Source organism: Esox lucius, chromosome 18 (genome assembly GCF_011004845.1).
Source record: "Esox lucius isolate fEsoLuc1 chromosome 18, fEsoLuc1.pri, whole genome shotgun sequence".
Taxonomy (NCBI): Eukaryota; Metazoa; Chordata; class Actinopteri; order Esociformes; family Esocidae; genus Esox; species Esox lucius.
This window is the reverse complement of record NC_047586.1, coordinates 22,206,106-22,232,981: the sequence shown is the minus strand read 5'-3', so window position 1 is coordinate 22,232,981 and position 26,876 is coordinate 22,206,106. Positions and strand designations below refer to the sequence as shown.

At 41.8% G+C, this 26,876-nt stretch overlaps 1 protein-coding gene across 1 annotated transcript; it reads left to right on the top strand.

Moving 5' to 3' along the window:
- Positions 1-322: 322 nt before the first annotated feature.
- LOC105017524 (potassium channel subfamily K member 13) lies at positions 323-25,335 on the top strand. The gene is made up of 7 exons (XM_034287972.1): positions 323-596; positions 21,911-22,392; positions 23,068-23,295; positions 23,408-24,075; positions 24,200-24,422; positions 24,540-24,696; positions 24,860-25,335. Exons 1-4 carry the CDS (start codon positions 323-325, stop codon positions 23,453-23,455), a joined length of 1,032 nt encoding a protein of 343 aa, XP_034143863.1. The 3' UTR covers positions 23,456-24,075; positions 24,200-24,422; positions 24,540-24,696; positions 24,860-25,335.
- Positions 25,336-26,876: the final 1,541 nt, after the last annotated feature.

Below are 26,876 nucleotides of genomic sequence, written 5' to 3'. Positions count from 1 at the left end.
TGGTATTTCAGATATGGATTGTTGTGTGAAGGCTGAAAAGCACCTAGTGGATAAACATTTATGAGATACAGAATTTGGAATGTCTGAAAAGGGTATCGAACTGGGGTCACAATATTGAAGAACCGGGATGTCCCCACCACACCACAGGGGGCTACTGGTTGTCCCTACAGCTCTCTATCCTCAAGTCCTGCCATAAGCGACGCCACCTCCACAAGGCCAGGCTTCCTCAAAAAGGCATCCAGCACTTTTCCGAGGGAGGCGGTGGAGGCAGTAGAGGGAAGGGGATGGGCTGGGCGGGTGGACGCCTTCGGTGTACTGTGTGATGTTGATCCTGAGTGCTGCCGCCATCTTGGTCTCCTGCCGTGCGTCCGCCATGTACTCTGCCATTGAAGGCTGGGGGTACCTCGACTCGCTCTACTATTGCTTTGTGGCATTCAGCACCATTGGCTTTGGGGACATGGTGAGCAGCCAGAGGTTGGCGTACAGCGAGGGAAATGAGAACCAGATGGTGTATCGGCTGGGCAACTTCCTGTTCATCCTGACAGGGGTCTGCTGTATCTACTTCCTTTTTCAACGTCTCCATTGTCAACAAACAGGTATATTATTATATTCAAAGTCATCTCCATCGTTGTCAAACAGGTACATTATTAGATTCTCACAATTTAGTCACACTAACAAAACCTGCCTCATTACAGATTTTCATTATCAGCTTCTAATCAAGTATAATCACTGTTACTTTTGTTAACAATTTTTAGGGGTCCAAGCACTGGAATTCTGTTATAATTCTGTGATATCTGGAGCGCAGTAGCTCTGAGACAGTATTACCAAGAGACAAGACTTGGTGGGAAAGTAAAGCATTTGGTTGAAAACATTCTACTGCATAATGTGGCCAAATGATGGTGCTATAACAACATTTGACCTAATTTGAGCAACAGTGTATGAATTTCGTGAATGTGTTACTCTATCTTATGGAAACTGTACCTAGACTTTACTATACCAGGTCATCCACTATTTGGGAAATAAATTGTTGCATAGCCTCTATATACCACACAATCTGCAAATGCATTACTTAAATATATTAAGATTAGTACGTTCTGTTAGCCAATAAGGTTAACTGGGGTTCGGAATGTATTTTGTTGTTCTTGAATGGAATAGAGCGGCCTCCCGGGCATGCATCTCAAAACTCTGAAATGTTTTCTGAATTTGTACTATACCCATATGGTTTACCCAAGTAGAACATTAGTGTAAGAGCCATGGGTGTAACCAGATCCCTTGAGATCCAGAACCCGAAATACGTACGTTTTGAGACCCGGTTGAAGGACCTGTGTATTAAGACACTGTCAATCTCAAACCAAACCCTATCCCATGCACAGTTGCTTGGAGTGCCCTCCATGGTAACTTGTTGCTGACTAAACTCCAAGGGTGATTTCCACGAAGAGGTGCGTGTGATGGAACAAATGGAGGGCAGAGGATGAATTGGAGGATGGAGGGGTTAATTTGGGATTTACCACATAAGCAGGCCAAGACACGTTTAAATGCCAAAAAACTAGATCCTGGTATAAGGGCAAACTGTTGAAAAAGCTTGGACCCTGGGTTGATGCTCTTTGTGAAGTGCTTTTAAAAATTGGTCATTTGGAAAGCACTTATATACACTTACCTAAAGGATTATTAGGAACACCATACTAATACTGTGTTTGACCCCCTTTCGCCTTCAGAACTGCCTTAATTCTACGTGGCATTGATTCAACAAGGTGCTGAAAGCATTCTTTGTTGAAATGTTGGCCCATATTGATAGGATAGCATGTTGCAGTTCATGGAGATTTGTGGGATGCACATCCAGGGCACGAAGCTCCCGTTCCACCACATCCCAAAGATGCTCTATTGGGTTGAGATTTGGTGACTGTGAGGGCCATTTCAGTACAGCGAACTCATTGTCATGTTCAAGAAACCAATTTGAAATGATTCGAGCTTTGTGACATGGTGCATTATCCTGCTGGAAGTAGCCACCAGAGGATGGGTACATGGTGGTCATAAAGGGATGGACATGGTCAGAAACAATGCTCAGGTAGGCCGTGGCATTTAAAAAATGCCCAATTGGCACTAAGGGGCCTAAAGTGTGCCAAGAAAACATCCTCCACACAGTTAGACCACCACCACCAGCCTGCACAGTGGTAACAAGGCATGATGGATCCATGTTCTCATTCTGTTTACGCCAAATTCTGACTCTACCATCTGAATGTCGCAACAGAAATCGAGACCTCTAGCATCAACAAGGCATTTTCGCCCACAGGACTGTCGCATACTGGATGTTTTTCCCTTTTCACACCATTCTTTGTAAACCCTAGAAATGGTTGTGCGTGAAAATCCCAGTAACTGAGCAGATTGTGAAATACTCACAACCATGCCACGCTCAAAATTGCTTAAATCACCTTTCTTTCCCATTCTGACATTCAGTTTGGAGTTCAGGAGATTGTCTTGACCAGGACCACACCCCTAAATGCATTGAAGCAACTGCCATGTGATTGGTTGATTAGATAATTGCATTAATGAGAAATTGAACAGGTGTTCCTAATAATCAATTAGGTGAGTGTATATGTCATAGGTCTATTATTGTAGACATTCATTTTATGATGGAAAAATAAATGTTTTGTATTTAGAAATATTATTGTAAGCCTATATGCGAGACTTCTTATTAAATTGCCATTGATCGTTTATACTGGGACTTTTAGGTGCTGAACTGGCTGTTGAGGAGCCTGGAGCGCCCATGTTGTTACCCAGGTCGGGTGGCCCACACCACAGACAACCCTGGAGGAATGTGGTGGTACCCGGACACCTCAGGGTCAGACGGGAACTCTCCATCGAGACAGACACGGTGAACGAGAGTGAAGCAGATGAATGGAGGATGTCTGGAGAGATGATATCCATGAGAGATGTTCTGGCTGCCAGTAAGGTGGGGAGAGACAGACACGAAAACGTGTTCATCCACTGCTTCTGGTTTACTCCCAAGTCAGACGTGGTAATTTAGCCATGTTCACAGATTCAAAGAGATCCCTCTCTTGCAGAAACATTGGTACACTGATTCTCCCCATCAACTGCATTATAAAGCATGAAGAGAAAACACATTCTGGTTCCTGGGACAATGGGTCCCTGTTCGACAGGTCGACCCACGAAACGTTAACGCTGTATCATTAGATGTACTGTATTTTCTTCACAAAACACACATTCATGCTGACACGACCCAGCACCGCTAAATAAATGTAACTAGTTTTACTGCAGATTTGACAAAAACCTTTCATTCAAAATGTCACTTCATTTCCCCCCAATTCCTCCTCGCCTGGTATGAAGTGGAACTAGCTTCAAGGTCCAGATTTGAGTTTGAGAGCTAAAGATGATCTGTATTTGTCCTGGGGCTTCTCTGTGGCAGAGCAGGGAGCCCTGTGGACTTGTTTCTTTGTACAGTGGACGCTCCTGGTTCTGCCATTCTCACCACCGTGGAATCTCCTTTTCCCGGCAGCCAGATGACCTTGTTCCTCTTTACTACCTCGAACGCCACCTGCCGCGAACGTGGTCCCGCCAGCTGGGTCTGTCCTCGCAGTTCCGGAGGAGCCAAAGCCAAGATGAAACGGGCTAAGCAATATCAGGCAAGCTACGGCTTCTCCAGATAGGCACATCGCTAACTGCAGCGCTCTCTGCTCCTCCCTCCAGCAAACCGAGTCTGCCAAAAGTTCTAACTGGGCCATGAAAGCCTCAAAATCGGCATCACCAGAGAACTTAGGTGTCCTCACGCTACAGTTAGCCATCGGGAACAGCGCCACGCCATTTCTTTTGACATTGCCATAGTGATACTAATCTTCGCGCCGTGAAGTCCGCATTGGGTCCTTCATATCCGGAGCGGCGGCCCATAGTGACGTCAGCTCCAGCTTGGCGGGTAAAGCACCGAGGAAGATGTTCTCTCTCCCCCTCAGTTCGGTGTCAGCTGCCGAGCACCACGATGTGCCTGACGTCCTGCTATCCCCTATGTCTGCCTGCTCTTCCTTTATCTTAGGTCTTGCGCCCAGTATCTTCCCTCAACGCGACTCAGAGTAACGTTAGCCGAGTTGACGACTACACTAGCCTTCCGACCAAGGCGGTGGTCCAAAAGCGCTTCTGACACCAGTGTAACACCCCTGGCCGGGATGCTAAATCAGGAGTCGGAGTCAGAGGTAAAGAACACCGGGTAGAATTTATTAACCCTAACAAAAACAGCTATTTCGCACTTCTAGATCTGTAGCTAGCTCAACAAGTTACAGCTCTCTGTCACACACAGGAGTGGAGCCACAAGAGAGTGAGATGCCCGCCAAAACCCCACCTTATATAAGCTATGACCAGAGACCCCTGGACACGCCCCTGCTGTCCCGAGCCGCTAGAGATGCCCTCCTCGCAGCGGGACGTCCCACCCGGTAAAACATCTCCAACTAACTGTAAGGCACTGCCCCCTAATGAAACATAATTGAACAACTTAGAACAGCACTTTAAATTAACACAGGGTCTCCACATTATCATTTGGAATAGTCCATAGCAATTAAAATAAAATGTGCAGATGTCGGAAATAATCAGTAGGTGTTGTATTTAAACAACCCAATTCAAACATCCCAAATACATAGGTAAATCCCAAATATATAGGTACATTTTTCAATGGATCCTTAGACACCTCCCTGACCAAGGCCTTTCTTGTCTGGTTACTTTGTTTGACCAGACGGCTTAGCTTTTAGAAGTGTCTTGATGTTCTCAAAGTTGTTCCATTCCACAATGATGGAGCCAACTGTGCTCCTTGGAACTTTCAATGCTTTTAGTGATTGTTTAATCACTGTCCCCAGATCTATGCCTCAACAATCCTTCGAGGTCTATGGGGATTTTCTTTTTTTTTTTTTTACCTCGTGACTTGGGGGGGTTGCGGTTGGTGGGTGTCCCTTTGGTTGATGCCTGGCAATGTGGGTGGATTTCCTGCCTGTTGGGCCCTGTACAGGGCCTCCCCCGGGTAGGGCCACAGTGTCATCGGACCCCCCGTCTCAGTTCCAAGGTGTGACGCTGCTATATTATTGTGCTGGGGGATATGAGGAATGCACTACTAACTTTTTTTTCAGTCTCCTCCAGTTTTTAATTTTAGGAGGAGATGAGGTCCTGGTCCACACCTGCGGATTACCTGGTTTGGGGGGCCCGTTGCTGTCCCTGTCCACCTGGTCATACTTCTGACCTAGTCTAAATTCAAATAGACTCTGGATTTAGCCCAGAGAAATGTATTTATTATTCCAATTGGACTCTTAATATCTCACCCGGCACAGCCAGAAGAGGACTGGTCACCCCTCTGAGCCTGGGTCCTCTCTAGGTTTCTTCCTAAAATTCAACCTTCTTAGGGAGTTTTTCCTAGCCACTGAAATTCAACACTACTGTTGTTTGCTCCTTGGGGTTTAAGGCCGGGTGTCTCTGTAAAGCACTTTGTGACAACTGCTGTTGTAAAAAGGGCTTTATAAATAAATTTGATTGATTGATTGACTGAAGATATCTCAAATTGGAGATATCTTTAACTTTCATTCTGCCTAGTCAAAATGTCATTACAGATATCATGCATTGGGGTTTTAGTTAAGTGAAATTATGTTGCGGATATGTATTGTTATTGCCAGACCATTCAAATGTTTCTAATGTTAGTCACCCAATACGTTTACTGTAGATTGTAGCTAGCCATTTTAAGCTAGCGTAGCTGGCGTTTGAAACAGTAATGTACATCTAAAATAATGTGAACCAAACCTGAAGATAGCTTAGAAATCCTAGCTACACGATTTGGCATCCATATTCATGGATTGTACGTTTTGTAAAATACTGTTTTGAACGTTTGTTTTGGAGTGATGTCTAACTGAGAATTCCTGTGAATCCTCAATGCTAGCTTAGATGCAGTAGCTATAACGTTAATTAGCTAGTTAATATTAAGCGGGCCAACCACATTTTAGCTAGCTAATGTTGTCGTTTTCCAAGTCCCTAGTTTAATTTAGCAAAACAGTAATTAGCCCCAACGTCATAAATTAATAAGCCACGGATATAAATTTTGTTATAACAGTAAAATTACTGCTGAGTCTATAGCACCTCAGTTACCAAGGTGCAATCCATGAATACAGTACATGTAGACATTACATCCAGTCATTTGACTTTTTTAAACTTTCTAAACTTGAACTTGTAATGGATGGAAACGAAGGCTTGCAGGTGAATGTTATGATATCAGGCTCCTAGCAGATCAGGATGTTTTGGGGAGAGGAGCATAAATGCAATGGCTGATTACTCAATGTCTATTATTATAGACAGGCCTTATTATAGTTGAGCATTATTATAGTTGTATTCATCTTGAATAGAAATTAACTAATACCCTTCTGAAACTGGATGTAATCCTACAATAAATGAATGGTCTATGTGGGTTATAGAAAAACATTATTCGTAATGGCATAATAAAGAATCCTTGTCCACTGCTTTTCAGGTCCAATACACTACTCAGTGTTGTTTCCCTGCCTACCAACGTCCCTCCTCAGACCACCTCATCTTTACCCTTCTTCTGCTGTCTTTCCCACTGGCCCTGATTTTTACTCCTGCTTGCTAAGCCGCCACTGGCTGCACACCCGCTTCCAGGTCCACCACAGTTACTTAGAGGTAGCCAACCTTTCTGCCCTGTGGAGGCCACCAATTACTTTTTAAAAGAAATTCCAGTATGTTACTAAACCATATGTTTTCACCTCCTTGTCCCATGTATCATGCATCAGCCTGCCTGCTTACATGTTTTTTTGTTTACTTTCATATTATCATAAAGAACTTAAATAATGGTGGGCTTTTAAATGGTTCCTGATTTCACTCTGTATTTATAGTGAGATGGCTAAAAAGTTATAATTACTTTATCACTTCATATTGTATGACAGATCCAACTGAATGTTTCTGACAAATATCTGACAAATATATATTCTGTACTAATAAAGTAATATGGTTTTGGATAAGAACTGCGTTTAGTGTGCATCTGAAAGTTTAGCGTCCTCCCCTGTTCCTGTCTCCAAATACACAAAAAATGACCGCTCTTCAGCACAGTGATTTTATTTAAAAAAAGACAATGTGTTCCCTTATCCATAGTATATCAGTAAAGCTGCTTATCACTTGTATGTCTTTCTTCATTTTATAAAAAATATAATGCTTGTTCTAATTTCTGTGTACAGATGTTATGTACTGTTGAAGGGAAGCATGTATTTTGGTATGACATATTTTGATTTTGTCTCTTTTCAATTTAATTTATTTTTATTTAACCAGGTTAGCCACATTGAGATTAAGAGATCTCTTTTTAGGGGTGTTGCAGGTGTCAATCAGAGGTATTCTGTACACACAGTAATCCCAATTCAGTATGTAATAGGTTATGTGTGATAACAACATGGTAGATTTATATGCTGGTGTGTCACACCAAAGATTGGAAGGCACCGCTGGAAAGACAAGACTCTCAGCTTTCAGGAAACACCCTGGATACCCAGATAGGGCCTACCGCTCGTATGTAGACTGAATTTAATTAAGTAACAGAGGTACCCCAGATATGGTACCCCAGATACTCCAGATTCAGAGAGTTAACCTGTTGGAATGAAAGTAGTAAAAGAAAAGGACATTTCTTTACATATTTTTGTCCAATTTATCAGACTTCATTGTACTTCAACATTTAAGAAGAAAACTGTTTGTGTCTCTAATAATTTATAGCATTTATAGGCTTCTGACATACACTCACCTAAAGGACTATTAGGAACACCTGTTCAATTTCTCATTAATGCAATTATCTAATCAACCAATCACATGGCAGTTGCTTCAATGCATTTAGGGGTGTGGTCCTGGTCAAGACAATCTCCTGAACTCCAAACTGAATGTCAGAATGGGAAAGAAAGGTGATTTAAGCCATTTTTAGCGTGGCATGGTTGTTGGTGCCAGGCGGGCCGGTCTGAGTCTTTCACAATCTGCTCAGTTACTGGGATTTTCATGCACAACCATTTTAGGGTTTACAAAGAATGGTGTGAAAAGGGAAAAACATCCAGTATGCGGCAGTCCTGTGGGCGAAAATGCCTTATTGATGCTAGCTCAGAGGAGAATGGGCCGACTGATTCAAGCTGTAAGAAGAGCAACTTTGACTGAAATAACCACTCGTTACAACCGTGGTATGCAGCAAAGCATTTGTGAAGCCACAACACGCACAACCTTGAGGCGGATGGGCTACAACAGCAGAAGACCCCACCGGGTACCACTCATCTCCACTACAAAAAGGAAAAAGAGGCTACAATTTGCACGAGCTCACCAAAATTGGACAGTTGAAGACTGAAAGAATGTTGCCTGGTCTGATGAGTCTCCATTTCTGTTGAGACATTCAGATGGTAGAGTCAGAATTTGGCGTAAACAGAATGAGAACATGGATCCATCATGCCTTGTTACCACTGTGCATGCTGGTGGTGGTGGTGTAATGGTGTGGGGGATGTTTTCTTGGCACACTTTAGGCCCCTTAGTGCCAATTGGGCATCTTTAAATGCCACAGCCTACCTGAGCATTGTTTCTGACCATGTCCATCCCTTTATGACCACCATGTACCCATCCTCTGGTGGCTACTTCCAGCAGGATAATGCACCATGTCACAAAGCTCGAATCATTTCAAATTGGTTTCTTGAACATGACAATGAGTTCGCTGTACTGAAATGGCCCTCACAGTCACCAAATCTCAACCCAATAGAGCATCTTTGGGATGTGGTGGAACGGGAGCTTCGTGCCCTGGATGTGCATCCCACAAATCTCCATGAACTGCAACATGCTATCCTATCAATATGGGCCAACATTTCAACAAAGAATGCTTTCAGCACCTTGTTGAATCAATGCCACGTAGAATTAAGGCAGTTCTGAAGGCGAAAGGGGGTCAAACACAGTATTAGTATGGTGTTCCTAATAATCCTTTAGGTGAGTGTACATGAGGCATGCATGCAACTATAAGCTAGTAGCTGTTGACAGTATATCCACCCCTCCCCCAATCAAAACCTGCCTCAGTGACCTCTCCAGACAGAATTATTCTAATCAAAATGTGCTTACTGTGTTTCACTGAACTGAGTAGTCTCCTTATCCAGGGAATCTGAATTGTGGTTTAATCCTGTTGTTTGAGACAGTTTTTCCCAGGTTTGACAGGTTATCTGCACTGAAGATGTCTATTAACATTTTAAGCTTTTAACATACATGTGGCATGCAATAAGCTAGTGACAGTTGCTAGAGCAGTCAGAATGCAGCCTCACAGTTTATCCACCCCTCCCACAGTGAGGGAAGGTGGATCAGGTGTTAATCCAGCTGTTTGAGACTGTTTTACCAATGCCTCAAGCATTTTCCTTGGGTTGTGTGTGGTTTCTTTTACATTTTAGTCAAGATAATTTGCTTTGCACACAAAATGTGAACATTTCTAAACTTTTAACATGGCGTGCAACTAAGCTAGTTTCAGTTGAGAAGTTCATAGTCAGAATGTATCTGTTGCAGGTATAACCACCCCTCTCCCACGCACAACTATAAACTAGTAGCTGTTGACAGTATATCCGCCCCTCCCCCACTCGTCTCAGTGAACTCTCCATACAAAATTGTTCTAAGCAAAATGTGCTTACTGTATGTTTCACTTAACTGAATTGCCACCTAATAAACAGAAGGTGAATTGTGGTTTAATCCAGCTGTTTGAGACAGTTTTTACCAACGTCTGAAGATTGCTAAACTATAACATACCTGTGGTATGCAACTATAAGCTAATTTCAGTTAAGAAGTTGGTAGAGTAGTCAGAATGTAGCTGGTGACAGCATAAGCACCCCTCCCCCACTCACAACTTGCCTCAGTGAACTCTCCAGACAGAATTTATCAGATCAAAATGTGCTTACTGTATGTTTCACTGAACTGAGTAGTCTCCTTATTCAGGGAATCTGAATTGTGGTTTAATCCTACTTTTTGAAACTGTTTTTCCCAGGTTTGACAGGTTATCTGCACTGAAGATGTCTATTAACATTTTAAGCTTTTAACAAACATGGGGCATGCAACTACAAGTTATTGACAGTTGAGACGTTGATAGAGCAGTCAGAATGCAGCTGGTCAGTTTATCCACCCCTCCCCACTTACAAGTCCATTGGCTACAGTGAGGGAAGGTGGATTTTGTTAGCCCATCTGTTTATTTTTTTTATTGTTTTTTTTTACCAATGTCTCAGGCCTTTTCCTTAGCTTATGCAGTGTTGCATTTACATTTGATCATTAAGCAGACACAACTAGTTGATACATAAATGGTAATGTTTTTTTACACTTGTCCCTACGGGGAATGGAATCTATAGCCCTGACATTGTAAGTGCCACACTTTCTCACCTGAGTTATATGGGGCCCTAAGAACCATTGTAAACGTCCTTGTCCTAGTAACATCCTTTTTCACTGCATCATCATCACATTAATGTATATAATGAGAAATGTGTTGCCTATAAATAGCTCAAATTAATCAGCATTTTCCATTCCTTATACATCTGACTTGTGCTAGACCTGTGTTGATTACACCCTTACAAAAGAGATCATGTCTCTGTTCCATGCATTTTCCTTCAGATATAGATAAGTCTTAATATTTGACTTAGTATAGGCCTATGAAACGTAACCTAAACTTCCAGCATGTAGAGCATGGAGCAGACACCCTTTAAAACAGACATAATATACTGTATCTCATCTGACCATTATAGTTTTATAATTATAAAATAAATGTGATCAGTACGCTTTGAGCTTTTGTTTGTGTCACAGTGTTATATTGATTAGCAAACCAACCATCCATGGTATGTACAATAAGGAACTTTCTGCACCAGCTTAGCACAGGTCATCATCATCTCCCTCATTTAGTCATTTCAAACTTTTAAGTGTTTGCTAGTGATGATTGACCATCGGATGAGTGCAGATAGAGTTGATAGTAAACCAAAGATCACTAGGTTGGGACCAAAAAACCTATTGGAGAATGTCTCTAGTCAGACAACCACCTCACTATTCAACCAGAGAATAATGATGTGAATTATGGGTGTCTCTGATCCAGTTTTAAATGTTCCTCATTACATGTCAACATGGCTGCCACTTGTTCCGTAAAATATAGAGTATTTCTGTTGTTATTTAAGGTAATACCAACAGTTCTATAAATGAATATCCTTCAACACAATATTTGTGTGTTTATATGGGTCAATAAATACAAATGGGTACAAGTGGGCTGTGACCAGATACTTCACACTCTGGATCTAGAGCAACACAACCAGGTGAATTGGCTTCTTATTAAAAGCCCACTTAGTGCTTACTGTAACATGTGCCAAATTGACCTGATTACACCTCTGATGATGATAACTCTTATTTGGAAATGTGTTGGACTCATAACAGGAAAAAATATTTGGTTGCTCATGAAACTTGATCATAGAAGTGTTACCTACCTGCCAAATTCATTAAAAAAAAACATCGCTACCTACCTTCCTGCAATTGGCTCTTTCCTTGCACTTCGACGACACCCTCCTGACACTTACCCAACTTTACTACACTGGACTCTTTTTGGACATAACAGAACTACTCACCCCTGAACACCCGACGCTAAGTATCATTAAAATGCCTGTAATTGTTGTAGCTACAACGCGGAGGAGAACTATCGTCTTGAGGTAAAGATAGCAGAGTTAGAAACTCGGCTTCTGACGCAAATGTCAGGCAAAGATTATGTTAGTGTAGAAATAGAAAAACTGCGTCTGTGCCACTATGAAGAAACGAGTGTTGTTAGCCCCCCGGCACAGCTCCTGTAGCTGGGCAATAACTTTTTCTTGGTCACTGGGAAGAAATGCCGTCGACCAGTTAAACCTGAGTCGTTGCTAAATCCAACTGGAGTCGAAGTCAAGGCCCGAGCCGTCTTCGGAGGGCATGATCAGCAGGCATGTTCTGCCGGTGGCCTTGAAAAACTAAAAACTTTAGTCATCACTGATTCCATTACCCGCAGTATTAGACTAAAGAATCGGCCGGCGATCGTACACTGTTCACCGGGGGGCAGAGCCACCGACGTAGCCGCAAATCTGGGGCTGGTGCTAGCGGAGTCTAAAACTGGCAAGTATAGAGAGTACAGTGATATTGTTATTCACGTTAGCACCAACCACGTTAGGATGAAACAGTCAGAGGTTACGAAGCAGAACATAGCATCAGCGTGTAAACTATGGGGGGTGGATTCTGCCACGGAGATGTAGATAAGCGACCTACGGTCAACTTGCTCCCATTTAACGTCGCCGTGAGCGAATCTCTTTGGCTTAACGTCGCCGTGAGTGAATCTTTTATGCGTTAGGTCGCCGTTAAAAGTTTCGTTTGTGCTGATGCAGCGTTGTATATATTAGACATTTAATTTTAGCTGTCACCAGCCCCACAACCTGCTCCAAACTCCCTCAAAATAGGCTCAATCATTTATGCTCTGTTTGTGCCGCTGAAAGGTTTGTTTGTGCTTCTACGGTTTTTGGTACATACCTATTCCTACTGGATAGTGCACTGGCTTTAATCTCTTTCCACTATAGCTCTGTAACTATCCGTAAGAAAGCAGTCGCAAAAACAAACCTTTATCGGCACAAAATGAGCACATATTGAGTGAATTTGACCTATAAAATATTATTTCATATCTAAAAAAGTATAGCAGCACTTTTTGCCGTTACAATTTTCATTTTGGCTGCTTCGGTGTTTTAAATATTAGATATTTAATTATAGGGTATGGTGTCACCAGCCCCCACAACATGCTAAAAACTCCATCGAAATAGGCTCAATTGTTCTCCATTTGTGCATTTACATTTTTCATTGTACTGAAGCAGCGTTTTATATATTAGACATTTCATTTTTCTTTCCAAAAAAAGTTGAAAAGGAAGGATTTTACCGACCCAAAAGAAGCACAAACGATTGAGCCTATTTTGAGTGAATTTGATCTATAACATATTATTTAATATTTAAAATATGAAAGCAGCACAAAAACTATAACGGCACAAACAAAATCATTTATGGGTGAATTTGGAGGATTTGGGGGGCGGAGTGACTATAAATTAACTATAAAATATTTTTAGAATTAACTATAAAATATTTTTTAGGAATAATACTTAAAATGACAGCAGCACAACTGGAGTAGAAGCGATTAAAGGTTTTTATCTGTGTAAAGATGGTCCCCCATCCAGCGCAAATCTATGGCAAAATAGGCTTAATCGTTCGTGCTGGTTTGTGCCGTAAAATGTTTTGTTTGTGCTGCTAGATATATAATGATATTTTATAGGTAAAATTAACTCAAAATAGGCTCAACCATTTGTGCTCCTTTTGTGCCGATAAAGGTTTGTTATTACAACAGCTTTCTTACCACTGCTTTCTTACTGATAGTGACATAGCTATAGTGGAAAGAGAGTAAACAATTATTTTATTATTTGTAATTATTTTACAAATATGTTGTTATACCCCCATGATTGAAATGTTAAATCTTTATTTTGCTACACTCACGGCGGCGACGTTCAGACGTTGCACATTGTTAATCACTCACGGCGACGTTCAGACGTTGCACATGTAAATCACTCACGGCGGCGACGGCGTTACAGACGTTGTCAAAATTTCTTACGCCGCCGCCGTGAGTGAATTCACATGTGCAACGTCTGAACGTCGCCGTGAGTGTTCAACAATGTGCTACGTCGCCGTGAGTGATAAACTATGTGCAATGTCTGAACGTCGCCTCCGTCAGTGTAGGAAAATAAAGATTTCAACATATTTGTAAAATACTAGTGTAGTCAGTGTAAATAATTGTCACACAAATAGTTTATAACAACATGATATTACAACATAAGGAATTCTACTCATATTAACAGGTATTCATATTTTTGCTTGGTTAACTGTCTGAATAGCTAGTAATATAAAATGATAACACATGCCTTTGTCAAAATATCACTGAGCCGAAACATACACTCTCTATTCATGAAAATACTAAAGAGTAAATATTACAGAATACAATGAAATGTACAGTGATCACCGCATATTTACAGCTAAATCCAAAATCTAAATGTACAGCTGTAATCAGTCTGTGTGTAGTTCACTTGTTTAGCCACATGGTGTATCAGGCAAACGTCCTACGGCGCCAGTAGTAAGACAATTATAAAACATATTAACAAACATTACATAAAATAGAAATGTAAAATATAAAAGAAAAAAATAATACACCACAAATGATGTGGTATTACTATGGATCAAAATACATGGTTAATCAGAATATATCCTGCATTTTTATATAGGTATGTACACACCCAGAAAATTCGTTTTTTGCTCAGATGTGTACAGATATGAACAGATCATACATTAACATGCATTTCTTTAGATCATACCGTTTTTATTCTTATCTGCTCTGTTGCGGAGTAAGGAAACTAAGCATTTCATGACAAATACAAACACTTCGAACTTGAACAGATAAAGGCAACTTAATTCAACAACTGACACTGAGATATTAATACTTTGCAATCACTTACTTTCCAAAAATAAACAGAAATGCAATTTCTTTAGGGAGCACTTATTGAAAGTACACCAATAGCTTCAGTAACGTTACAATAATAAAAGCGTCTGCTGCATGATGTAAATGTTAAATCCATGATTGAATCCATTATGGCAGGTTGGCCCGGCCCTGATGCATGAATGCCACCCCAAACCATAATATAACTTCTCTTTGCTCTTTCTCTGCTTTAAGTGGCACCACAGTAAATCGGTATACATAAGGAATACGGCACAAGCGGGTTGGGTACATGATCATTGTACCACAGCTAAGAACTTAAGCGTGATGCATCGTGCAGTGCCTTGACACAAGATTTGGATATACCGTGGATATAAGCAATTCTCACAAACCCCAGAGATTTCTTTTCACTCTTATAAACCAATTACCAATTTAGTTAGACCTGGGTGTCTCTGTCCATGTCTGGCTGACCTTGGCAGTATATGTTTGTAGAACTGGTCAGCTTAATAAACCTCTGCATCATGCCTGCTCCAGATGTGGCTGATATTGCTACAGTTGTTCTGTCCCTTGGGAGTTGATATTGTGATTTTTACCATTTTGCATGTTTGTAAATTACCTGTTTTGTATACGCATTTCTGTGTTTCTTAATGTAATTTCTCATCTGAAAATTGGATTGGAGTGCAATGATTCCTTGAATGTATTATAATTTACAAGCTAATTTGAGCACAAGGTTCAGAACGCATTTTGTTAATATTTAAGCAATGTTGCATTTTGGAATTCCGTATTGAAAATGTACAAGGATTAATTGAATCTCCTAAACAGATTTTCGAGTTGAGCACAATCTTATAGACTACAAAAGATATCTGAGGTGGATGACAGAATAATTATTTCCTAGTTCAATAAAAACCCCTTCTTGGCCAGATCAGTAAACCCTCAGCGACTTAAAAGAAAGATGGGAAGGGAGGAGTAATGAGAAGGTGAGCATCTGCTTATGAGCCAAAGCATACCACCTCTTCTGTGAAGCATGGTGGAGGAAGTGTTATGGCACCTCTTACAGACTCTACTTTATTTTGTATTTTTGTACTCTGTGTACTGTTTGTAACTGTATGTTGTCCTGCACGTTTGCGCTTTGTCTCGGCCAGGTCACCATTGCAAATGAGAATCTGTCTCAATCGGCCTACCTGGTTAAATAAAGGTTACATAAAAAATACAAATAAACTATTCTGTTAAGCATGGTGGAGGAAGTGTTATGGCACCTGTTCTGTGAAGCATGGTGGAGGAAGTGTTATGGCACCTGTTCTGTTAAGCATGGTGGAGGAAGTGTTGTGGCACCTGTTCTGTGAAGTGTGGTGGAGGAAGTGTTATGGCACCTGTTCTGTGAAGCATGGTGGAGGAAGTGTTATGGCACCTGTTCTGTGAAGTGTGGTGGAGGAAGTGTTACGGCACCTGTTCTGTGAAGCATGGTGGAGGAAGTGTTGTGGCATGTGCATGTATGGCTGCCAATGATGTGACTGTAGAAAAAAGCACCTGTCAATCATCTGACCTACATGGACGTTTTTGCTGGAGACAAACCTGAGGGCAAAAGGCACCAAAAACAAGCAGGAACTGTAGAGGTTGTTTCCACATATGGGGAGGGGGGATTATCCAGTGATATACTGTCAAACATGGCTTGACTGATGACCCCAGGCCTTCATGGCCATGCAAACTCTCCCCTTACAATGAAAAGTGTCTAGGCTCCAAGAGATATTTGGGACATAAAGTGTTAACTCAGGAACACACTCCTCCAACTGGTAGTTATTCTAGTAGAATGGTGGTAGGAAGAACCAATATTCTATTTTTTATTAAATACACCTGTATACAATGCATAAAAAGGACATGTAAATTAATCCTGCACAATAATGGCTGATCATGGTCCACAGGGATGTCTGGGCAGTGGTGGATGGGCCATAAATTGGAGTTTCAATACCTGGATTTACTGTCTTGATATTCTTCCAATATATATTGAACATTCAAAAGTTCGAATTTACAGTTCTCTATATAGGAGCAGTAGAAAAGGGTATGTTATTCTTAGAGGAATTAGATAACAAGTGCAGTATGCAATGAACAAACAAAAGTTGTAATCTGCTAAAGCCAAAGAAATTCACTCACGGCGACGTTAAGCCAAAGAAATTCACTCACGGCGACGTACAGCATAAAAGATTCACTCACGGCGACGTTAAATGGGAGCAAGTTGACGGTAGGTCGCTTATCTGCATCTCCGTGGCAGAATCCACCCCCCATAGTAAACTACCTAGAAAGATGTGTTGGCATCGAGTAATTTTCTCTGGCCCCTCCCAGCTAGGGGTGGTGACGAGCTCTACAGCAGACTTGCGCAACTCAATCGCTGGCTGAAAACGGAGGTCTGCCCGTCGCAGGAGGTTGAGTTTGTAGATAACTGGCTCTCTTTGAGACTCTCCCAGAAATAGGTCCAGGCCTGATCTGCTGAGGAGCGACGGACTCCATCCTAGCTGGAGTGGTGCTCTTCTTTTATCTAGGAACATTGACAGGAGTCTCACTCCTATAGCCTCACCATGAGATAGGATGCAGGTCAGGCCGCAGGCTGTTAGCCAGTCTGTTAGTGGAGCCTGTCGATAGCATAGCCAGAGTAGTTAGTACAGCTTTACCTGAGATAAACAAGGTAGTGCTAACAAAAACAACCTTTTTAAGATAAAGCCTTCCTCCATCTCGGTCACAAATAAAAATAAAAATGGGACTCCTAAATGTTAGTCCTCTTGCTCCAAAGGCAGTTGCAGTAAATTAATCTCTGATAATAAACTAGATGTTATTGGTTTATGTGAAACGTGGCTAAAGCCTTTCGATTTCAATATTCATATGGAAAAGTCCAATGATCCTCTTCAAAGAGCCTTTGAAGCCATAATTGATTCAATGGGTTTTATACGATACAGTATCGATACAGTTGCAAAGTTAACAAAAAAGCAAAGCTCAACAAGTGAAGTAGGTCTTCACTTTAGTTGGAATGAATACATGACCTACTTTGATGAACAGATCATCACCATTAGAAAACAAATAACTGACTCCTCCTTAAATAGTTATGGTCCTCAAAATCTCAGTTGTCCTGAGAATGTCCAGAACCTCCCTGACCAGGTGTTGGGGACACTGGATTTTTTTTATACCGTATCGCTCGACACATTCACTAAATTTGTAATGAGTTCTAAACCCACAAACTGTCAGCTAGACCCGATTCCAACAAAATTACTTAAGGAGCTATTTCCTGTGCTAGGTCAGCCAATGGTGAACATAATAAATAGCTCCCTTTCCTCCGGATGTGTACCAAACTCACATAAAATAGCGGAAATTAAGCCTCTTCTAAAAAAAATCTAATCTGGATACCGACATATTAAGCAATTATAGGCCAATATCGAATCTCCCGTTCCTCTCAAAAATCTTAGAAAAATGTGTTTCCCAACAACTGAATGCCTTCCTGAAGACATATAACATTTTTGAAATGCTCCAGTCCGGTTTCAGATCCCATCATAGTACTGAGAGTGCACTCCTGAAGGTAACAAATGACCTTCTAATGGCCTCAGACAAAGGTTCCGCATCCGTCCTGTTGCTTCTTGATCTTAGTGCTGCTTTTGACACTATTGATCACTCCCTTCTCTTAGAGAGACTGGAAACCAATATTGGGCTACGTGGACATGTTCTAGCCTGGTTTAAATCTTATTTATCTGAAAGATATCAGTTCGTTAGTGTGGATGGCATATCATCTGACAAGTCAAAGGTATGCTTTGGAGTTCCTCAAGGCTCGGTTTTGGGCCCATTATTGTTCTCACTATACATGCTCCCTCTGGGCGATGTAATCCGAAATCACAATATTAACTTTCACTGTTATGCTGATGACACACAGTTATATATTTCAATGAAGCATGGAGAAGCCCCCAAATTAGCTACTTTGGAAGCGGATGACAGAGAACTTCTTGCTCTTAAACTCAAGAAAAAAAAAAAGTTTTAGGACCCAAGAAACAAATAGCGTTGTTAGCAGATCTCACTGTGAACCTCGGCGGCTGCATGGTCGTATCCTAAAAAACTGTAAGAAACCTCTGCGTTACCCTTGACCCTGACCTCTCCTTTGATGAACATATAAAATATGTCTCAAAAGTTGCTTATTTTCATCTTCAAAACATTGCAAAAATCTGAAACTTTCTATCAAAAACTGATGCAGAAAAACAAATATATGCTTTCGTTACTTCTAGATTACTGCAATGCTCTTCTTTCCGGTTACCCTGACAAATCAATAAATAAACTTCTATTAGTGCTGCACACGGCTGCTAGAATCCTAACTAGAACCAAAAAATGTGAACACATTACTTCTGTACTAGTATCCTAACACTGGCTGCCTGTTAGGGTTAGGGCTGATTTTACGGTTTTATTGTTAACCTATAAATCAATACATGGACTTGCGCCTACTTACCTTCAGGAAATGATCCAGCCATACATACCTACACGTAACCTACGATTGCAAGATGCAGGCCTTTTAATTGTACCTAGAATTTTTAAACAAACAGCTGGAGGCAGGGCCTTTTCTCATAGAGCTCCATTACTGTGGAATGATATGCCAATTAAGGTTAGAAATGCAAACTCAGTGCAAACTTTCAAGTGTCTACTAAAAACTCATCTCTACAGCACGGTTTATGATTAGGTGTAGCCTGGCCAGGGGGCGTGAAGGTGACCAGAAGGCTTGATACTGTCCACCCTTGCTGACTTGCCAGGTGGGCTCTCGTCGCCACTGGGATGCCCTCCCTCCAATGCCTTTCGGGGGAAGAGTCACTGGCTTGTTGTTATCTCTTTGTTGCGCACTTGTGCAATTGGGCTGTACTCTGCTGGCAATACTCGGCCCTCATTCAGGTTGGTTGCGGTTGGTGGGTGTCCCTTTCGTCTCAGTCTCAAGGTCTTATGCTGCTATTCTATTGTGCTGGGGGATTGGGTCAGTTCTCCTTCCCCACTAAGTTCTCCTTGTCCACTATAAATTGTTTTTGATATGAGGAATGCATTTTCTGAATTTTCCCAGTCTCCTCCCATTTTAAACTGTAGGAGGACATGAGGTCCTGGTCCACACCTGCGGAGTACCTGGTTTGGGGGGCCCATTGCTGTCCTTGTCCATCTGGTCATGCTTCTAACCTAGTCTAAATTTAAATAGACTCTGGATTTAGCCCACATGCATTTATTTATTATACCAATTGGATTCTTAATAGCTCACCCGGGACAGCCAGAAGAGGACTGGTCACCCATCTGAGCCTGGGTTCTCTCTAGGTTTCTTCCAAAGGTTTGGCCTTCTTAGGGAGTTTTTCCTAGCCACTGAAATTCAACACTACTGTTGTTTGCTCCTTGGGGTTTAAGGCTGGGTGTTTCTGTAAAAGCACTTTCTGACAACTGCTGTTGTAAAAGGGCTGTATGAATACATTTGATTGATTGAATGCAAAAATGTATCAAAAATAAGTCATTTTGGCCACTAACAAATCGATTAATCATGTTGGTTATTTTTTATTCATTTTTTGTTCAATAAAATTAAGGGTGCCAATAGTTTTTGTGTTAACTGTATTTCTCATCAGCTATCAGTGTTGTGTGGTATATCCAGCAGTCTAGGCTGCTGTCTCTGTAACACATAAGGATGCAGCATAGGTTCAAATATGGCTCAATGCTTTCAACAAATCTCTCTTGTTTTACAGCTTTGTTTTACTTGTTATTTTTAATTGACATTTTTATTTATTGGTTAAGAAATAAAACACAAATGTGTGCCATGACAGTGTTCATTTGCTTTAACCAGCTACACATTCAAAATTTTCTCTCATTCAGTCATATGTTAGGAATATAACATGAGGGTTTGGTTCTGGTCATGCAAATAGATGAGAAGTTTGATATTTTAGAACTCTTAACATCGTAGCTAGATTTGTAGGTGTCTTTATCAAGATGCTTGTTATGCTTTGTAGTACATGAATTGAAAAGTACTGTATTCTTAAAGAATTTCCCGCCATTACCCCTCCCTCAATTACCAGGGTAGTCAGCATGCGCGTGGGAAACTGATGATGACGCACCCAGGCGCTAAAGTAGCTTTACTGTTCTTTTTCCGGGAGCAGTTCAGCATTTAGGGTAACCAAGATACTGTCGGACAAATCGTTTTAATAAAAAGAAAAAACGACATGAGCACGAAGCTATGAGATGTCTACAGTCTCAATCAGAAAAGCTAAGAATCAAACAAATATTCGTCATTATTTTGCAATTAAGTGTGATTAGATAAAGTACAGAGTTCTGACGGAACTTCGTTCACATTGTTTCCACCTTTCCCCCACTCTCGGGTATTGCTTGCTAACTTTGGCTAGCTAGCTAGCAAATTTTTATCTCTTAATAGCTAATTCCATTCTAGTTACACTGGCTCACGTGCGTGTTAGCAGAATTCTTACAAGTGGTTTAAGTATTTGAAAGTGATTAATTTTGAAGTCGTTTTGGCAAGGTTAAGAACAAAGGAATTGTTAGTGGTGCTTTTGAGAGTTCGCGTGGTCTGAAAGTAGTAGCTCCATGACAGTCACATATGCAGAAAAATTGCTTGGAATAAATCTGTTCTTAAGGTTATCCCAAACCAGTGCGTTCTACTATGGTTATATACAATAAAGTGGAAGAATTTAGTCTTAAGTTGCCAGGCAACTGCTCTCAGTTACAGGGGAATAATAATGAATATCTGTCTAAACACTCACTGAAGAAGAGGAGGGCCGAGGCTGCATCAGAAGGTTACATTGCTTATCCCCAAAGCAAATGGATTTAACTCTAAAATGAATATTATCTCTGTGTAAAAAGTTATTTTACACAACAGCGGGGAACCCCAATCAAAACATCCAGTTGCTTTAGTGGGGGGAGAGCAATGTAACTCTCTGCGGCCTTGGCCCTGCTCTTGAGTGAGAGAGTTGTGTGTATAGAGAGGCAATAGTTTACCATTGGCTAATATGGGGAATTTCACTAAAATCTGCCTGGCTGCAAGTCCTCATTTAGGTGGTAAATTACCCAGTCTTGCGTGAGCCTTGCTCAAACTCATCATGCTTTTCTGCCTGTCTGTGGAAGCTGACAGTACACATGTTCAGACCTACTGGTTTATAATTGTAAATAAACAGGAATTGGAAAGATAAAAGACATCACTGTGATTCAGTATTGGTTGGCACACTGTTGTTGTTTAACGGTAATGTTTCCACTATCCATAATCGCGTAATTATCACAGACATCCAATATAATAGCTAATGAATTCAACCAAAACTAATATTTCTAGTTCGACCGACACAGTTTTATTTAGCTTTCCTTTATTTTAACATCTCCCTTCATTTTAATTCTCCTCAGGGTTTGGAATGACCACGCCAGCGACCAACGGTGGCAAGATCTTCCTCGTTTTCTACGGCTGTGCCGCCACAATCCTTTTCTTCAACCTCTTCCTGGAGCGCGTCATTACCCTCGTCCTCAAGTCCTGCCATGAGCGACGCCACCTCCACAAGGCCGTGCTACTTCAAAATGGCGGCTGGCGCTTCTCCGAGGCAGGCGGCGGAGGCAATAGAGGGAAGGGGCTGGCCGCGTGGTACTGTGTGATGTTGATCCTGAGTGCTGCCGCCATCTTGGTCTCCTGCTGTGCGTCCGCCTTGTACTCTGCTGTCGAAGGCTGGGGGTACCTCGACTCGCTCAACTATTGCTTTGTGGCATTCAGCACCATTGGCTTTGGGGACATGGTGAGCAGCCAGAGGTTGGCGTACAGCGAGGGAAATGAGAACCAGATGGAGTCTGCTGTATCTACTTCCTTTTTCAACGTCATCTCCATTGTCAACAAACAGGTATATTATTATATTCAATGTCATCTCCATCGTTGTCAAACAGGTACATTATTAGATTCTCACAATTTAGTCACACTAACAAAACCTGCCTCATTACAGATTTTCATTATCAGCTTCTAATCTAGTATAATCACTGTTACTTTTGTTAACAATTGTTAGGGTCCAAGCACTGGAATTCTGTTATAATTCTGTGATATCTGGAGCGCAGTAGCTCTGAGACAGTATTACCAAGAGACAAGACTTGGTGGGAAAGTAAAGCATTTGGTTGAAAACAATCTACTGCATAACGTGGCCAAATGATGGTGCTATAACAACATTTGACCTAATTTGAGCAATAGTATATGAATTTGGTGCATGTGTTACTCTATCTTAAGGAAACTGTACTTAGACTTCACTATACCAGGTCATCCACTACTTGGGGAAAAAATTGTTGCATAGCTTCTATATACCACACAATCTGCAGACTGATAACTTAAATACATTAAGATTAGTACGTTCTGTTAGCCAATAAGGTTAACTGGGGTTCGGAATGTATTTGGTTGTTCTTGAATGGAATAGAATTTGTACTATACCCATATGGTTTAATAAATGTTTTGCATTTAGAAATATTATTGTAAGCCTAAATGTGAGACTTCTTATTAAATTGCCATTGATCATTTATACTGGGACTTTTAGGTGCTGAACTGGCTGTTGAGGAGCCTGGAGCACCCATGTTGTTGCCCAGGTCCGGTGGCCCACCACCCACACCACAGACAACCCCGGAGGAATGTGGTGGTACCCGGACACCTCAGGGTCAGACGGGACCTCTCCATCGAGACAGATATGGTGAATGAGAGTGAGGCAGAAGGATGGAGGATGTCTGGAGAGATGATATCCATGAGAAATTTTCTGGCTGCCAATAAGGTGGGGTGAGACAGACACGAAAATCTGTTCGTTCACTGCTACTGGTTTACTCCCAAGTCAGAAGTGGTAATTTAGCCATGTTCACAGATTCAAAGAGATCCTTCTCTTGCAGAAACGTTGGTACACTGATTCTCCCCATCAACTGCTTTATAAAGCATGAAGAGAAAACACATTCTGGTTCCTGGGACAATGGGTCCCTGTTCGACAGGTCGACCCACGAAACGTTAAGGCTGTATCATTAGATGTACTGTATTTTCTTCATAAAACACACATTCATGCTGACACGACCCAGCACGGCTAAATAAATCTAACTAGTTTTACTGCAGATTTGACAAAAGCTTTTCATTCAAAATGTCACTTCATTTCCCCCCAATTCCTCCTCGCCTGGTATGAAGTGGAACTAGCCTCAAGGTCCAGATTTCAGTTTGAGAGCTAAAGAGGGATCTGTATTTGTCCTGGGGCTTCTGTGTGGCAGAGCAGGGAGCCCTGTGGACTTGTTTCTTTGTACAGTGGACGCTCCTGGTTCTGCCGTTCTCACCACCGTGGAATTGTGGTCCTGCCAGCTGGGTCTGTGCTCGCAGTTCTGGAAGAGCCTAAGCCACGATGAAACGGTCGCGGGCTAGTTCATCCTGCACGGTCGGCGACATGTGACCGTAAGGTTGCAGGGTCAGGCCCTCAATGTCATTAACCAACGATCTGAGCGATTCTCCCGGTAACCTCACTCTATGGCCCAGTGCCGGAAGAATGAGTTCAGGATGTCTGTCACGACTGTATCTCTGAGTAAGTGCCCCCACTAGCGCCCCCATAGTCACGTCTTTGTCCATGGCTAAGCAATATCAGGCAAGCTACGGCTTCTCCAGATAGGCACATCGCTAACTGTAGCGCTCTCTGCTCCTCCCTCCAGCAAACCAAGTCTGCTTAAAGTTCTAACTGGGCCATGAAAGCCTCAAAGTTGGCATCACCAGAGAACGTAGGTGTCTTCACGCTGCAGTTAGCCACCGGGTATTGCGCTGCGCCATCTTTGTTGACATTGCCATGGTGATACAGATCGTCACGCCGTGATATCCACATTGGGTCCTTCATGTCCGGAGCGGCGGCCCATAGTGACGTCAGCTCCAGCTTGGCGGGTAAAGCACCGATGAAGATGTTCTCTCTCCCCCTCAGTTTGGTGTCACCTGCCGAGCACCACGATGTGCCTGACGTCCTGCTATCCCCTATGTCTGCCTGCTCTTCCTTTATCTTAGGTCTTGCGCCCAGTATCTTCCCTCAACGCGACTCAGAGTAACGTTAGCCAAGTTGACGACTACACTAGCCTTCCGACCAAGGCGGTGGTCCAAAAGCGCTTCTGACACCAGTGTAACACCCCTGGGCGGGATGCTAAATCAGGAGTCGGAGTCAGAGGTAAAGAACACCGGTAGAATGTATTAACCCTAACAAAGACAGCTGTTTGCCACTGTCTATGCCCAGTAATATCAGTTAACACCTTAGACACTTGACAAACATTCTCCTAGGTCTGTAGCTAGCTCAACAAGTATCTCACGTTAAGGCTCTCTGTCACCCACAGGAGTGGAGCCACAAGAGAGATAGATGCCTGCCAAAACCCCACCTTATATAAGCTATGGCCAGAGACCCCTGCCATGAGCGATGCCACCTCCCCAAGGCCTTGCTACTTCAAAATGGTGGCCGGCGCTTCTCGGAGGCAGGCGGCGGAGGCAGTAGAGGGGCGGGGCTCATGGCAGGACTTAAGGACGATGACACGCTCCAGGAAGATGTTGAAGAACAGGGCGAGGCCTCGGAGAAAGAGGAGACCTCCAGGTTCATTATCAGCTTCTAATCAAGTATAATCACTGTTACTTTTGTTAACAATTGTTAGGAAACTGTACCTAGACTTTACTATACCAGGTCATCCACTTTTTGGGAAATAAATTGTTTCATAGCCTCTATACATCACACAATCTGCAAATGCATAACTTAAATACATTAATATTAGTACTTTCTGTTAGTGGTGATAGATATTGGGCATGAAAAGTAACTGAAATAAGCTTGACACAATGTATGAGAGTATTAACAATCTCTGTACGAAGGACACTAGGTAGGAAATGTGATGCCCCATTTCTGATCGGTTCCACACATCCTGTCCATACCTCTTGATAGGAGTTTTCCATGTGACTGTCATAGACTTTATGAATAGACCCATGGACCGTATGTTTGAACATACCATTGTGAGGAAGCCTGTCTTTAACTGATGATATGCATGTATTTTAGTTCTATTCTCTTGTTAGAGGAGTGGATCGTTATCTTGTGCTATATGAGGTAATGTATCTCAAGCAGTTGGTATCTACTACTGAGGGGCCCCACACAACCTGATAAGCTGTGGAGCCAAGAAACTTGAGAGGGGACATTATTAGGCCATGTAAGGTTAGGATATAGAATACACGTATGTGATTGGAAGACAGCTAGATATTGGAGGGGATGTGCTGGGCCATAAAAGGCTGTGTTCACGTTGTAATAATTTTTCATTGGAGAGCAAAATTAAAGAAGGAAGGTTAACGTTGCAGCCTCATGCTGAATAAAGATGTCTCTCCCCTGACTTTTGTTTATGGATCAAATTTTGTTTATGAATAAAAAATGGACAGAATCTAACAGTAGGCTGGACAATAGATTGCATGAAAATTCACCCTAGCCTCAAAAACGGCAAAAGAATGCTGGCTGAGCTGGACCGCTAGCGCCTGCCCAATAGCAAGTGAATTGAAATGAACCTTCGTTGAGCCTTTTCTGACCTGATTGAAGCTTAAAATTCCATTCTCTCAAAATGGCTCCAAAACAGGTATCCACTTTTATTTTACTACTATAACTTCATTTCAGGACTAAACTGAAAAATAACAACTGGTATAGGAAGTAAACATCTGGTCCTATATGGTATTTATTGCACTTAAACTTGCGTTACGTGGAAGTATATAAATATTTCGACTATTTCTAGTCTAGCGTTTGAAGTCAGTGAATGGCGCTGCCAAGCCATATTTTATTAAAAAGAGGAGATTCTCTTGATTAAAATGATGCCCCACTTGATGAAATTGAAAAATATACATTTTGAGATAATTGCCTCAGCTCCCCAGCATGTCTCTCCATTGGAAAACAATTGGCAGAGCTCAGAGTTCTAAAGGAATAATGTTTTTGGGGATTTGCATGATGACAGTGAGTGGCGCAGCCCAATCATATCTTATTTTAAAGGGGAGGTCCTGTTGGTTAAAATGGTGTCAGACATTTAAAAATCGAGAATATACATCATACCTCTGAAGACCAGCATCTCTCTCCCAGCCATAGGAAACCAATGGGTGGAGCTTAGAGTTCCATCGGGGGGAACTTCTTGATTAGTGTGTTATGGCAGCAGATCTTGGCTTATTTAAAAGGGGAGGTTCTCCTGATTAAAATGGTGCCCAACTACATTTGAGAGATCTGAATGCTATACAGCGTCGTCCGCATGTATAACATTTTTGCATAGGGAAACATAGATGGGTTCAGTGTTTGGAAAGTAATGTGTATTTCTGAAATGGTGAAGGCTAATGTTATATGTTATAGGA